Source organism: Larimichthys crocea, chromosome V (genome assembly GCF_000972845.2).
Source record: "Larimichthys crocea isolate SSNF chromosome V, L_crocea_2.0, whole genome shotgun sequence".
Taxonomy (NCBI): Eukaryota; Metazoa; Chordata; class Actinopteri; family Sciaenidae; genus Larimichthys; species Larimichthys crocea.
The window spans coordinates 4,062,114-4,078,928 of NC_040015.1; the positions used below are offsets into that span (position 1 = coordinate 4,062,114).

A 16,815-nucleotide genomic window follows, 5' to 3' on the forward strand; every position below is an offset into this window, starting at 1 on the left:
AATCTGCACATTGGAGAAGCTGGAGTATTTTTGGCTGACATCGCCTTGTATCACTCTGTTAAATGTCACACTTAAAGCTTTCTAAGTTTTATTTTGATTTATTTCAGCGTCACTTCTCCTCAAATCGGTTTGGTCCTCTTTGACTTCAGTCTGTAATTTCCTACATTTCCCAGATTGACTTCTGGGACCTCAAAAAACAGCATGAACCTGTTTTTGCATACAAAGAGACGGCTGTAATGAATGTATCATCAAAGATGGAAACGGAAAGATGAAAGCTGTGACACTTTGTGTTATTTGGGTGACCTGTTTTTCTGTTTGTGTCAAACTTGAAGAGAGAAACAGGAGACAAAAATTATTTAACATGCTGTACACGCACCTTTTTCCCAGTGTGCTGAGCGGCGTGCTGAGGCTGAGGGGAGGTCGAGCAGGTTTGCGGTTGCGTCCGGTGAGTTTCGTGGCAGTCGGTTCTTTCTTCGGGGACTCGGCCTTGCGTGCTGGGCTGGCGCCGGACTTGACGTTGAGGTCCTTCAGGACGTCGTAGTTGATCTTGGTGGAGATCCTCTTCTGCTCCAGCATCTTCTCGATGGCCTCGTCTGCGGTGTTGGCTCGGATCGGAGGACGCTTCTTTATGGGTCCTCTGGGCTGAAAATACAAATCAGCTGTTGTCAAAAAAACATCTGGGTAAGATTTGAGATTTTTGGTTCTGCTCAGGTGCCAAACATTTTTACATTTTACATGCATTCAGACCTGGAGGGGATGGGTTCAATGAAAAGAGCTCAACTGCTCGATAAACTCTGATAGAAAATAAATGTAATGACTAAACAAAGCATAGGATTTATTATTATTTATTATTATTATTTTCTTCAGTGCAGAAAAAAACGCATTTATCATTTAACTATCCGACAGTTATTGAGATATTTGAGTCTAGACCAGACTGCTGCTAGCACGGCTGTAAGTGGAGTTAGAGGTTTTTACAGCAGGTCCAAATTATTTGTTGTTTACTTGACTCTTCTTCTCTTCTTGGCGGTCCATGTTGAAGTTGTTAGTAGCAGCATTCTTTTCTGTGATTAACAGCCAACACCACCCTGGCTGCGACTGCAATGTCTCGTTTTAAAGCAGGTCATGATTAAGACCTTGTCGTCAATCTAACTCTACTAAATTGACTCCAATTCTACTCAGCAGATGAGGGTCAAATGTTATCTGGAAATATTTTGTCTTCCATTTAGGTTCCAGATGGGTAAGATTTGCCCTCGAAAAAAAAATAAAAATGAGCATGAGCAATTTCAGAGGAGCGGAGGAACATCTCAATCTGTCTCAATTAAGACACCAGATTGGGGTCATCACCCAGTTTCAGCGATTCCACATCCACCTTGACCTCAATGCAAGTTATAGCTTCAGATCAGGTTTGTCTTTACTGAAAACATAAACTTTGAAACACATTTCACTGATTGATTTCAGGCAATTGACAGTAAACTGAGTCAAACAGCAGCAGCTAATCAACTCAGGAGCTGAAGTTCAGAACAAAAAGCATGCTCACTTTGTCATGCGTGAAAATAACAAGACTGTCGTTCATTTTATTTATTCATTCACTCGTTTGTCAGTGTGCTGCCGGTTGCATCAGAGCTGTCAGGAGGCTCCATGTCTCATTAGATCTGCAGTTAATCCAGCTAGTTAAAACCAGTGAACAGATGTTGGCTCTAACAAAGAGTCTGCATTGTGCCAAAACCAGTAATGGGATATGAGAGAGAACCGGTATCACAGGACTTGTCTGTCTGTGTTTAGTCTATCTGATCATCTGTCTGTCACAGCATTAAATGACTGTTGAAGTGTCTGTCTCACTACATGATGGACGCTCAGACTAACAGAAAATAAATCGACAACCATTTTGAAAATGAATCCTTTCAATCATTCATCAAAGAAAAAAACAAACATTCTCTGGTTCCAGATGCTTTTCTCTATATTATGTCATCACGATTTGAATATCTTTGGATTTTGGACACAACAAGCAATATGAAGATGTTGCCTTGGGTTCTTGGGAAATTGCGATGAGCATGATTTACCATTTCCTGACACTGCATGAAGAAATAATTGACGTTGAAACGGCATCTGTCCATAGATTACCTTTAAATTGGCTGATAAAAATAGCTGCTCTGGCAGCTCAGAGAACAAAATGAAATTGGACATGAAAACATCTCATCTCGGGGCATCCTGGTGGCCTCTGGGTTTGGGATGCTGACAGTGTAATTGCAGGTTGTCCCACCCTTGTTTCTTGTCATCTATTTATTGCACACTATCTAATAAAGGCAGCCAGGAAAAACACTTTACTCGAGGATAACAATGGTCATGTCTCTCTCATTTAATGCAATGCAACAACACTTGTCCTTTAATAAGATCTCATTTTTAAATCAACATTTTATAACTTTTCTCTCATAAACTAACATCTGTTAACTCCTGTTGATGCTACACTGACTTGTAATCAGGTGAACGGTGTCTCTGTCATTCGTACGTCTGTTCTCACTCTATGTAACTTTGGGCTCCGGGTCAGGAGAAGTCCGTAACGCTTTACGGCACTAAGTCACACAGCAGCAACTATTTGACTGATTCTGGTGAAACTGGATCATATTTTGAGTTTCCTGATGGACAGTGAAGTAAACTGCTGCCAACTGTAGCTGCTGTTAGCTAATGTTGGCTCAGTTTGTTAGCCACGCTGCCCGGACAGCGGAGTGGAGCTGGTGTTGTGCCAGAACAGGAGCTGGAACTGTACTTAGCAGCCTCTATGAAAGAGACTGAAGAGGACAGCTTATCTCTAGCAGGAAAGCAACATTATCTCACCTGTGATGTGGTTTAAATAAAGAAATAGACCGCACAGACTAAGGATCTCTTGAGCTCTGTACTGTGAGAAATGTTTTTCCCCAAGACGTGGTAGTTTTAGATTTCAGGCAGATAGCAGATCAGTCTGAATGGTGCCTCCTCTGTGTTTTACTTGTTGTCTTTTACTTGATTTGCCCATCAAGTCCATTTTAAGCTTCTCAGACCACCTCGTCCACATCACGCCTGTCCACCGCACTGTTTCCGATCAACTTCCTGTCTGTGTCCAGCTGACAACCTGTCCGCCCTCATCTTTTTTTTCGTTTTGGAGGTTGAATGCCGTTACCTTCCTTTCTTTGTAGATGCCGAGCTCCTTCTCCTTCGCTATCTTTGCTTCCTTCTCTGAAGGCAGAAACAAGAAACAGTCTGAACATACAAAAACTCTGAGATAACGACATCAATACAGCACAGTGGGAAATGACTACAGGACACAAGCTTAAGGCCGGCAGGTCCAGAAGGAGGGTTAACTCTGCTTGGATGATAAAATGTGGGACGTACATTTTAGGACAAACAAAAGTTAAAATCTGCCTTGAAACTCAACCAGCACTGAAACCATGTTGCATTCTGACAGTACCTTTTTGCTCTTTGAGGTAGTCTGAGTTTTCTGCCATCCACAGCGCCGTCTTGATTTTGATTTCTTTGTCGCTCAGCAGATACTGCAGAGAGGCAGAGTGAGCGTCAGTCAAGGAGAACAATGATAATTGAACCCAACTAACGGTATTGGTTTGGACTTGTCTCTTGTTAAATGCCTCATCTCTTATTCTAAGTTGTGTTTCCAGTTGTTCATTAAATTCTTTGTCAGCTTAAATATATTTAATGTAAAATATTTTGTTTTATTAATCACTCAGATACATTTCTCATCTATAGACACAAAAGGCATCAGCACAATACTTCTATAGAAATGAAGTTTCTTTTGTGGTCTGATCATGACATGAACTTTGGCTATCATTCCTACTGTAAACAAACAAAGGTTAGAATTTTGAATTTAAGAGTTACGACAGCGTCTTTGAGAGAGGGAGGTTTAGTCCAGCAGTAAAAGGTAATTTCCTGATGTGAATTTGAGGAACGTGCACATGTTCGTCTGTTTCAGCAGACCTCATTAATCAGCAGGTACATACCAGTTCTATCTCACTGTCATCTATCCCACTCAGGTCCAGCTCCCCGCTGTCAGCAGCACCATCTGTCACGGAGACAAAAATCAGAACAGACAAACTTAGAAAATTTGCTGTGACGCACATTTTCACGGCAGCTTCCACGTCCCAGAGGGGTAAAACAGGAAACAGCAGCTGGCCAAGAAAAAAAAAAAAAACCAACACCTCCAACATCCTGCTGCACCTCGTCCTCGTGGAAGTGTAGCAGAGCATCCTCCCATCGGAGGTTAATCAGAAAAAAAATAAAAACGCACTGTGACTTCTGATAAGACGTTAATAGGCTTAACTCGCGTTTAAGCGGATCTACCTTAACACACTTTCATTCCAATTACGATTCGCTTTCTAGATTGTGCCACGCTTTATTTTCAGAGGAGATGCTGAAATGACAATTTGCATTTTTCATGCTGCGACGGCCGAGACACGCTCCGCGCTTTTACCTGCATCTCCGTACGATGGAGATGATTGCGTGAGCAGAAACAACAGACTTCTTAATGTGTTGATAAAAGAAATCCCTGCGTGTGTGCACGGTTCCATTTTTGCGAGAGAAAAGGTTCAGAGAAAATCTGATTGACTTTGATAAAAGGAAACAAAAAGGAGGGAGTGGGCGCAGGCTTTGACAGTAGAAGAAAACCATCAGTAGAAACTCAACAGCTTTCACTCGAAAAGATCCTCTACCTTGATTAGCAGCTTTGGAACAAAGTGCAACTCTTCTCTGGCTGCCTGCAGACATCACACAGTCAATCAAAGGAGTAAAGTTGGAAAGAAACGTTTTAAAGAGGCAGCGAGCGGCAGGTTTATGGGAGTCATTTAACTTCTGTCGGCTCTCTGCCTTTGACACGTTCACAGGGGCCCTTCCTTCCTCGAGTTCAAACTCCTGACAGGGCGGCAGCTTCAAAGACGTGCCATCCGAGTCCACGGCGTTCCCGTTTCATTAAGAAAAGACAGGTGCACAGGCGAAGAAGAGGGAATACACCCATCCGCAGACAGTGAAGGGTGTGTATACTCCCATAGCCGAGGAGGTGAGGGAGATGTGGGGGAGGAGGGTGGGGATAATCTAGTCAGCCATTTGAGTTCAGCTTGCAGATTGCTTAAAAAAGGAAACCGCTCCAGAGGGAAGAGACAGGTCAGTCACTATCTGTCGGGCCCAGCCCCTCTAAGAACTTCCTCTCCATGAAGTGTGAGGGGGGGAGATAAGATGGAGACAAGCCCTGGGAGAGATTGGCAGCTCCCGGAGGCAGAGAGGCAGAGAGACTGAAAGCTGATAACACGGGTCCAACCCCAGAGAGAGGAGGAGGGAGGGAGCAATTACCGAGTTATTATTCAGCTGCTGCTTTGATATATCTACACTCGCTAATTTGATCAAGCCCATAAAATTGTTCTTGGTGAGCGTGTAGAAGAACCTGAGGATCTGAGTGTTCTATCAGCGGGAAGGTAAAGTTGAAATATGAGGCAAGTTATTTTAGTAGTTTTAGAAGTTATTTCACTTTTTTATTAAAAAACGTAGAGTAGACGGCTCAGGAGACAGCCGGGGAGGTCATGTGACAAACACCCAGGATGTCACGGTCACATGTGGAGCTTTTAATAACAGGGCTACAAAACATAGCAGAGCACCGATATCAAATGATCCCACTTTCGATACCTTGGTTTGTGAAATATGTCAAACAAACTATTCCAAACTCATCAGAGCAGAGCTGGTTGATCAGACGTTGGGTAGCAAGCGTTGCAAAAAGCACATAAATAGCTTGAATGAAGTCAGACCAGAACCAGCGAGTTATGATTTAGATCAGGAAATTTGTGTTCAGACATGAAGTAAACAAGTTTACGTTTTCATTTTCGTGTGAAAAACTTTCAGACCGAGTGAAACACATAAACAGAAAAACAGCTGAACCTGTCCTTCATCCTCCTTACATCTGAGAAACAACAAAACTGCATCACAGCCGACATCTAGCATGGAGCACGATGATATTTAACAATGAAATATGTATATTGTGTTAATGATATTTCACATACTCCAGTAGCTAGCCTAAAGTTAAAGGTCCAATGTGTAAGACTTAATGGAGCCTAGTGGTGAAGTTGCAAATTGCAACCAACTAAACACCTTCCCACGCCTCATGCTCTCCAAATATGTAGGCCAACATAAAAGTCCATATGTAGATCAGTGTTTGGTTTGTCTGTTCTGGGCTCCTGTAGAAAAATGGCAGTTCAACATAGCGGACTCTATGGAAGAGGACCAGCTCTCACTGAAGATATAACGGGCTCATTTTAACAACAAGACAGAACAATTCTTATGTTCACTAATGAAAACATTCTAATAAATATTATCTTCCATTTTTGCCAGTACTCTTAAATGTTATAAACTGCGCCTTTAAAAGATGAATGAAACTGATTTACTTGAGTCTCAAAAGTCAAATGCATCATGAATCCAGATTAATGACATGACTGGGCAGCTCAGCTTTGCAAAATGTTTTCACAGTTTTTAAGATATGAAACACCAGACGAGTGTTTTAAGATTTAAACCCTGTGGACTTTTTCGAAAAGTTTAGTTCCTTGTGACTTAGTGAGAACAGGGAGCCAAAGCGAGACAGAAAATATGTCTTGGAATCATTGCGGCATTTTCTATACTTTGATCCACGTGAACGTCTCAGAAATGATGCTCCGTTAAACTAACATCTTCACAGGTAAAGAGTGAAGAGGACGACAAAGCTATCTTTAAATAAACTTTCACAAACCACTTTGCGTTCTTACTGAGCAGCTGAACTCGACCTTTTCAATTCATGGACAACTTCACGTTCGAAAAAAAAGGCCAAAGGTATGAGAAACCTTTTCAGGTGAAGAAACGTTTTTCTGTTTGGTCTGGAAAGCGTGGACGTCAGCTTTGACTTACACAGATAAGGATTTACCCTCTCTTTTGTCTCCTTATTAATGGCAAACAGGATCCCTGCAACCGCCTGGCCTTCATCAGTAGAAACAGTTGAAGGCCAGAAACATTTAGTGTCACTCAGAATACGAAGAGGCGGATTACATCATCTCATTAGTAGAAAATAAAGTGGCCAAGACTCGCAGCACTCTGACAAAACTTCAAAAAATCCTGGAGGAAAAACAGAAATCACCTCCCCGATGACCTCGTTCACAGTGAGAAACTAGCTTCTTCATCCTGTCCGGGCTGCCAGAAGCCTGTGGTCTTCTGGCAGCAGCTCACTGAAACTCAGAGATCCGGCTCTGCCTGCATATCAATTCACTAAAGAAAAAGAAAAACAGGATTCCCCAAACATCTCTCTCTTTTTTTAACTGTCCGACGAACTTCTGCTGTCCAAAAGCGAATCCCTGTGGAACACACCTCTGACCTCATACTGAAGGGAGACGAGAGGGGAGGATGTGTCTTCCAAGAAAGGGCACTCCGAGGGAATAAATTAGTTTTATAAAGCAAAGAGGAAGTGATGGAGACAAAATGATAGTGAAGTCGTCATTCATTTTCACATAATATTTAAAAGAGTTGGCCAATTCAAATTTAAATAAACCTTCTTGTGTCTAACCACTAAATTCCACCTGGCACGGCCGCGATGCATTCAAGGTGCGTCGCAGCCGCTGGAGCTGATCATGTCTGTTCCAGACAATGATTGTGATTCCACCAGAAGTGCCGTGTCACATCTCAGAAGCATCTCTCCGCTCCACGGCAGCACAGAGCAGATCGACTGGAAGTCAGACACAGAAGCATCAAAGAGGGTGACAAAGGGGGAACAGCGTTTAACTACACAGCTACTGACTTATGGTAGAAGCACATAAAGAAAGAAAAATGACCAAATCTGAGTAAGTTAACAAAGTCTGTGAGTCAGTGGAGACATGAAGACCAGAGCAGGGTCGCAACCTCAACGTCATCCTTAGAGCTGAAGTGTAATGATGCAGTTTTGGTTTTATTTGTGCACATGCTACACTGTTTTGATTGCACAAAACATGAATGCATCGCTTTTAACGGCCAAATTTAATTTCTCGCATATTTAATGCTAATAAGCGAGTGCTGATAGGTGTCATATCTGCCCCTGATAATGAGAAGACCAGCGAAAATTCATTTAATTGAAAAGAGAGACTAAAAACTCAACTGTTAGCATAATACCTGGGTGGAAGTCAGGGATTTTGTAATCAGTTAGTCGTTTTGATAATTCTGATCATTTTGAATAATCGATTGTAAAAACGTTTCAGCTTGTCAAACACGAGGATTTGTTGCTTTTCTCCGTCAGCAATATAAAATGAATAAAATGGAAATGGTTTTTGGACTGTTGGTATGAAGGTGGATATTATCGCGATAATTTTCGGAAATTTCATCAACAAACAATTAATTGAACAAGACATTAATAGTGAAAACAGCTGCTGATTGCAGCCTGGTCTATTCTTAGGGTCTGAATACCATGTGACGATGATGACGTGTTGACATGACGACTAATTATTTGATCAGGCTGCAGACAAATCAGATTAGTTTCTCAAATCAGATCTTTAAGACAGACTGTGTGTCATCCACTTGGTATTGGCATACTGCGCTGATGACGTGTCTTTCCAACGTGGAAGCAGCTTTGTCTGTATAGTCAGTTTATTTCAGCGACCCAGCTCAGCCGCCGTGATGGGCACTCTGGATTTTGGACCTCGTCGTCCGATTTGAGCGTCTGCAGCATCTGGACTGAGATCCGTCTGTAGAAATTTCACATTTCAAGCGACCTCCACGTGCGGCTTGGATCAGATTTCCAAAAGTTATAGTTTGTGTGTCGTGTTTGCTGTCCTGACTCTCTAAAAATCGACCTGGATTGACCAAGCAGACAGTCTGAACGAGCCCTAGGGTCACATGACTTCACTTGCTGCAGTGTGCTCAGGATGGGTGTCCCAGCTGGACAGCCCACAGTACACCAGTGTTTCATACTTGCTTTAACATAACATGTATTTGTACTGGTACTTTTCCCAAGAGGCGTCTTCATTCGTCATGACTTGTAAACTCCGTCATCAGGCGTCACAGAGTTTACTCGTATTTACTCTCAGCTGTGAGTTCAGCAGCGGTCTGACACGATGCCAAATTCAATTTCTTTTGGCGAATCCAGCCAGCCTGAAGATAAATGGAGTAAGAAACAGAGGAAGACGGTGCAGCAACAGTCTGGAGCGTCTGTGAGAGATCCATCGCCGTCGTGCCTGCGAGCTGTTAACTCTATCACCCTGTTCTCTCCTGGTCCTCACAGACAGGTAACCTGACCCCATGTTCACTACTCTACCCCCTCCCTTGCTTCAGAAATACCCCCAAAATACCCTCCCTCCTGCCTCCCGTCTCCCACACATCACTGAGTCCCAGGTGGCGGCAGGCCTGTCTGATGTGGTCAAGAGAATAAGACACTCCGCTGCAGACACTCTGTGATACCAAAGAAGAAGAACACAAAGAAACAGAGAAAATGTGCCCCGCAGGAACGAACACTAACAGGTGAAGAGACGGCCCTTTTGAAGGCGGAGGAGGGAGGATGGAGGAACAAAAGCATTAGAAGAGCTAGAGGGGGAGAGGGAGGAGGAGGAGGGGGAGAGCTGGTGGGGGAGAGATTGAGCCAAACATAGAAAGTAAGAGACACAGATATTAAAGGATAAGGCCGGTGGTGTTCTTTGTTTGTGTCCACAAATCCCACGTAAAGACCACAAAGACGTGTTAGGCCATCCCTCCACACCTCCAGCTTTAAATCTAAAGAGAGGCTCAACAGTTGACTGATGTGTTTTTAAGTTTTGGAGCTCAGAAGAAGATTTATCACAGATATATATGCACACACGGAAATACTTTTTACTACTGCAGATGCATTCATTTGTGGTTTGGATGTTTTTGGGGGACTTTCGGGTCCTATATTTTCTCAAAACTCTTGATGGAAGTGACTTTTGGAAAATAAGAGCGATGTCTGAATCCCAAAGGTTTTCGTTTTTTCGTGGGATTTGTTGACAGTGAGAAAAATATAATACGACCAGCCGTATCCTTTAAGAAGACAGAAAGACAAATGGTGAACGATGAACAGAAAAAAGGCCAAAGAGATCCAGAGAAAATGGCAGCAGCGGTGTAGGGGTAAAAGAATGAGAGAAAGTAGGCAGAGAAAGACAAAGAGGCTGAGCAGGAAAGATTAAAAGAGAAAGAATGAGGTAGGTAGGAGATTGAGAGACAAAGAGCAGCAGGAGGGAAGACATGGAGGAATGAGCAGACAGCAGCAGAGAGTGAAAGGAGACAAAGAAGGCTGAGAGAAAAGACACAAGACAGTGAAGAGAAGGAGAAAGGTGGAGACAAAAAGAGGGAGGAGGAAGATGGAGACAGAGAGAGAATGGAGGCTTAAGAGGAGTTAACTGATCTCCTTCTAATCCTGAGCTGTGTTCCACTTCGGTTTGATCTGAGGAGGAGAGACAGACAGAGGAGACGAGGGGAGAGGAGGAATAAAAGTGAAAAAAAGTCATGTTGGCTAAATTAAAAAGGAAGCGTTAGTCTGCTGACTCCTCCACACCTCCTGTCCTCTCCCCTCCCTCACTCCAGCTCTCCACAGCCCTCCTTCCCCTTTCCAAAAAACAAAGAGAGAGTGTGTGTGTGTGTGTGTGTGTGTGTGTGTGTGTGTGATCTGCAGGATGAATAGGTCTGTGTAGCCCCGGTGCTGCAGGATCACCCATCATCCACACTTCAAAAAGGCGCCCACATTATCCAGACTCACAGCTCTTGATGTCAGCAACAATCCTGATCCTCTCCTACATACCAAAAGCCCTGGACCTGCACCGAGCCTGGCCGCAGGGCTGCAGGGAGGAGAAGCAGATATTTCAATTTGTCAGGATCCTGGCGTTTCGACGGGACGGTGACGGTTCAAGGTGAAGTGAAAGTAACTTCACCCACAACATGAAATGAGGTGCAAGGCAATATCTCTAGAGCGGCTCCTCTGTGTATGTTTCTGAACTGAGTACACAATGTCCTCGTGCATCTATGAAAATAAAAAAAATGCCGGTCAAAAGTGCGGGGTGTCGATCAGCTGAGTTGGTCGAGCATCGGCCCCATGTACGAAGGCTCAGCGGCAGCCCAGAGTTCCAATCAGACCTGTGGCTCTTTCTGGAAACGACCAGCTTGGCTCTGTTTAAAGTTCAAAACTCTCCGACTGACATTTCTACAGCTGACTAACAAACGAATCCTGTGTGTTTAATCTGTGAGCAAACACTCTGAGAATATGTGCTCTGCCAGACATCGAAAAAGCTGCTTTCAGGATTTTACTGACTGAAGTGCTCTAGTTTTTATAATATCAAACACAGAACTGCACAAATCCTCAAATATTCAAAGCCATAAAAATGTTTGTGACTAAAATAATTAATCGATTCTTGACGATGTTCAGCTATTAGCTAACTGATTAATGACAATGTTTTCCAACACTAGAGGATTGAAATATTTTGAGTGATGATGATGATACACAAAACAAAGATGGCACATTATGTGTAATGTGAAAAAGCAATCATTTCTTATTATACTGCCATCACAGGCCAAAACTTCTGCAAGTCTGAGTCCAGTGATGAAGGATTAACTGACATTAATGTGCTTTTAATCTTCAGGAAAAAGGATCCCAACATGTTTTATCTGCAGTCGGGATATTGCAGCGTTCCCTCTTTACTTCCTGTTCTACTGTTGCACCCATGCTAAGACATCTATGGATCAGATTGTCAGTAAAGTGCCTCAAATGCAAAAAAAAAAAAAAAGCTCTCGGTATAAAAGTCCTTCCCTGCAGCAGGATGAGGTAATAAGGCTCGGTGCCAGCTCTGCCCCGGAGAAATAACCAGCCGGCCGAGGCAATAAATAGAGTGCTAGATTCTCGCTGACACGGGCGGGCCGGGCGAGCCCATTAAAACCTGACCTTCTCGACCTTGGAGGAGCCCAGACTGAGTGTACGCCCACCCAACCACCTGCTCCTCCTCCTCTTCCTCCCCCCCCGGACACAGAACGGGGGAGCGGGGGAAACACTGTATGCATACAGGAGCCGGTGGATGATAAGACTCCTGGAGGCACACTGGATCCTGCTCAGCTATGTGTGTATCTGGGACAATACATCACACACTAAGCAGAAAACATTCTTTAGAGTTACTAAATTGTTTGCACTCTATTTCTTATTGTCAACAAATCCAGTGAAAGTACGGTGTACATCACAGCCTGACATATCCTCTTTTTCCTCTGAGCCATAGAGCTCCATGTTGTCCAAAAACTATTTAAAAACGTCAATTAGCCGCACTGTTGCACTGTGACATGTTCCTTCATTACCTTGAGCACACACAAACACCATCCTGCTGCCACAGATACTCACGAGAGCACCAAATGAGGATTAATCCACCGCTGAAAATAGTCCCCTAAATGCACTATTTCCTCCTGAACCGCAGTGACCAGCAGTTTAGGAAATGACTGAACCTTTTTAAAAAATGAGAGTATTTGTGACCTGCCTTTAAAGATATACATGCTCAGTCTGTAAGTAATTACTAAAACAAGCGCAGCAGTTTATAAGAAAACCACAAAAATGTTAACACCTAGTTTTCCATATCGTGACCACATCAGCACAGAGGAGTAATGACTTCTGACTACGACTGTCAAATGTTCCTGTAAAATGTTAGCAAGACTTCAGTATATTCTAATTTATTAACAAACAGGGCTGCAAAGATAACCTTTGTGAGGACTGTAACCATGCAAGCTGTGCTAATAGTTTCCATCACAATGGGTCCGAAAAGTTGGTTAATTAAAAACAGCAAACAGTGTGTGAGACTTTCATTAGCTAGTGTTGTGTGAATGTATTTAATCAGACGTGACATTATTAATTATTAAACAACCTCATCGTGACATTTTACTGCTGTTTCATAGCTGAGATGGCATTCATGATATTCTAAACACTGTGGACTGTGTTTAAGTCAGCAGGGTGACATCAAACAGACGTCACTGGATGGGTACCTGCTATGAGAATCTTCTCTATATCAATGCTCCAACTCTTCCACCTCAGTATTCTATGAGGTACTTATCCATAGTCAGTGTTACCTACAGTAGCATGAATAGTAAGCAATGTACTGCTGTGGACGGGGGCAGCCTACCTAGTATTTTACAATATTTTCACCACTTTACCGTCAGACAGCCATTTTTAACGGGAAACTTAGGCATTTATATCGATTTGTGCTCTCGGTCTCTTCTCCTCTGCCTAGTCTGCTCACCTAGCTCCAGTTCTGGCACAACACCAGCTCGGCTCGCTGTCAGCATTCCCCCACGACCCGGGCCTGAAAACCTCTTCCTGGTAGTCCAAAACCCCCATGGTACACTAACACCGCCCCGGTGTTCTGAGCTCACAGTCTGGGAAGTCCGGCTAACAAACTGAGCTACCATTAGCTAACAGCAGCTACAGTTGGCAGCAGTTTCTATTATTTTCACTAAAGCTACCAGACTTCATTAGACATTCACTGGTAATTTTAACCTGGCAGAACACAAGAGTTGATGTTCCACTGCTGCCTCGATCCAGTTGTTGCAGATAGGTAAAATGTTTTTGTTACTGGAGTCGGGTAGCTTTGGAGAAATCAATACAAACGCTGAAGTGTCCCGTCAGAAAGGGCGCTCTCTTTTTTGTTTTGCTGTGTTGTCGCTCCACGTCCACAGCAGAACATTGCTTAGCTGATGCTGATCCTGTCTCCAAACTGGAGGCGTGCTGACCGCCGTCTACTTTAGGTAATACGCTGACTATACACAACCACTTCAAATAACTCAAACTATCCCGTTAAGACTGGATTAGCAGACATGACATCACTGTGTTTCCATTGTTATGACCAGCCATGTTGTTTTTCCCCTTTTTGCCATCTGTGGCTCCCACAACTGTGTGTCCTCTCATAAACTACACAAATGTTTGTATTGAAAGTGACGGATCTTTCCAACAACGTGAGCTAAATTTTTCCATATTCTGAATAAATGACTTTGAACAAAGAGACGTCCTATCAATTTTGTCCTGTTTCAATATTCGGCCTGTTTTCCAAAACAGGCAGCTTAACATCACAAGAGGAGAATGAATTAATCATCAGTGCCAAGTGAATCTACAGTGTAAGAACATCATGAGCTGAGTTGAATGACTCTTTGATGGATAAGGGGGAGACTCTGTCATCTGTCACGGCAGCCTCAGCAGTGAAGCTGAAGAATTTCGAGAATGCCGTCATGAAAACAAGAACTGTTTAATGTCTGCATTGTTGTCCATGAGAATCAAACATTTGAAATGTCAGACGACTGCCGCAGGAATATTTAGCCAAATGTTGCCTTTGCCACGCAGATGAATCAGCACTGTCTTATGTTCACCAAACCACTTGCTCATCTGCATGAAAACATTTACAAACTTTCTATGGAAGTAATCAGAAAAGTAAGCCGTCAAATCAAAAGGACAAATCCACCCTCAGATCTGCTTCTGGATGCTGTTCCACATCATCGGTCTCAGATGCTGAAAGAGCTTCAGCAATGATTTTGTGCTAAAAATTCTACAAACATGTTCCTGCTTCTGAAATTGATTTGCTGCGTTTGCTTTTCAGTTAAGAGCAGGAGTCACATCACTAAGTCCCCCAAAAAATATCAGTCTAGTATATATATTTTCCATAACTGTGGGTGTAGCGGTCTCTCTGTCTAATGGATTTCTCTCTGTGTGGTGGTTTGAACGTGGGTGTAAAAATGGGTCTAAGTGACAAGAAAAGATGTTTTTAAATCTTTAAAATGGTTCAAAACAATCCAACCACTGGGTCCGTTAGAAGCTTCTGGGGCACTAAAGACTAAAACTAAAGGTGAATGGTGTCTCTGTCATTTGTACTTTACAGCACTAAGTAAAGTAAACTGCTGCCAACTGTAGCTGCTGTTAGATAATGTTAGCTCAGTTTGTTAGCTGGACTGCCCAGACCTTGGGAGGACCACTGGGAGGTTTTCAGGCCGGTGGCATGGGTGAATACTGACGGGGAGCGGAGCAGGTGTCGTGCCAGAACTGGAGCTGGACAAGTGGATTCAGCAGTCTCTATGAACATAATGGTAGAAGCAAAAAGACTGAAGAGGACGTTGATGGAGGAAGCTAAGAAGAGAGAGAGTGGGACTGACTTTTAGTGTTTGGTGAGAGCTTGGTGAAATAAAAGGCTGAAAGACAGACGCCGAGCTGGGCTGACTGCTGCTGGACTAGGCAGTGAGATCAGCTGCTGCTGGGTCTGCTGCTGTTGACCTTGTTGATGTTTGGCTGTTAGCAAAGTTGTCGACTTGCTAGTTTTTGATCATAAGTAATGTAATCAGAACAAATACTCGAGTACAGCTGTCCATATTTAACACAGTGAGATTACACAAGGAAACTGGGGGGCGCTAAATCGCACAATTACCAATTTTTTATGTAATTTCAAGCCAGGTCCTTTAAAAAACATTTAAATAATATTTAAACATCCAGAACAAGGGGCGGCATTTAGCTCAGGTGGTAGAGCAGCCGCCCCATGTGCGAAGGCTCAGTCCTTCGGGTTCGAATCCGACCTGTGGCTCTTTACCGCATGTCACTCCACATTCCTGTCACTCTTCAGCTGCCTCTGTCAGAAATAAAGCTTGAAAAGGCCAAAAAAAATCTTTAAAAAAACCCCAAAACATTCAGAACAACTACTAATGGATGTTGTGGAGACTTTTTGACGGCGGCTGTTTTCAAGGTCTAATCTAATTAAAACTTCATCAGTCTGGACCCAGAACGGCTGCAGGAAACATTTATCTGTCAAGCACTGAAATCCATTTGGATCTGCACTCAGTATGTTGCTCAAGGGCTCCTCACCAGTAGCTGCACAGGGCGGCAGAGTGTGGGGAACCAAACCTGTGACAGCTAAGCTACAGGCCTGCTCGTCCAAGCTTTAGTCTTCCCACTGCTGTCTCCAAAGAGGACCGAAACACCTCATCTAGACAACATTAACACATTCACTTGGATGTAGCTGGAAAGCAGCTCGGAGGTAAGACTCCACTCTCTGAAGACTTCACCGTAAATGTAATTTGACTTGATCCAAGTGTGTGTAAGAGTGTTCCTCTCAAGGCTCACTCTAAAATATGTTCATTTCAAACCTGGGTGTGAAGATCCAGTCCTCAGACTCAGAGTCTCTACGAGTTACCTCATGAGGATCCTTCCGCAGCGTGTCCTCATACTAAAGAAATCTACAAGATCCTCTCATCTTAGAGAAACCTCTCACTCATGGACATATTAAAAGACCTCACATTGATATTTATCATCCGGTTACTCTGGCTACAACTCTTCTGTATCTTGTGAGATTATGAAATTAAATATTTTGCTGAGAATTTGTCACGTTTATTTGGCTCACCCCCTGCATGTTTCTGTGCTGTTACCATGGTCAGGATGTAAATTTAATATCACTGCTATAAATGTTCATGGAGCACAATAACTCAATGCTCACTCTGCATTTCATAATTTCCAACTGTGTAATCGGTGTTAAGTGTATTTATTGTCGAGCTGTAGTGTTGGTTAGTTGTTTCATAGTTAGCCCGTTCCAGCTAGCAGGCTTGTGCTGTGTTACTGAAGGGTTAGGTTGGGTTTCTCAAGAGCTGTTGTGAAGCTCAGTGTGGGGGCTCTGGCCATCTTGACAGTCCTGTCAAACCACGCTCTTAATTCTTTATAACTTAATATAACCTGAACAGGTGAGTTGTATATAAATTCACCCTCAGTACAGTTGTCATGAACGGGGAAATTAGCTACAGAGACCAAAACTGTTTTTTGTACCAGGCTGTAAACATGTTTATTTCTGCTGTGAAGTTGGACATTTG

At 43.1% G+C, this 16,815-nt stretch overlaps 1 protein-coding gene across 1 annotated transcript in view; it reads right to left on the reverse strand.

The window, feature by feature from the left end:
• brf1a (BRF1 general transcription factor IIIB subunit a) overlaps nt 1-16,815 on the reverse strand; it is a 121,220-nt gene that overhangs the window by 41,389 nt on the left and 63,016 nt on the right. Inside the window, exons 13-16 of the mRNA XM_027278701.1 lie at nt 3,987-4,048; nt 3,443-3,524; nt 3,155-3,210; nt 377-642 (exon numbers count right to left, since the gene is read on the reverse strand). Coding sequence (XP_027134502.1) covers nt 377-642; nt 3,155-3,210; nt 3,443-3,524; nt 3,987-4,048 — 466 coding nt within the window. The remainder of the gene's footprint in view (nt 1-376; nt 643-3,154; nt 3,211-3,442; nt 3,525-3,986; nt 4,049-16,815) is intronic.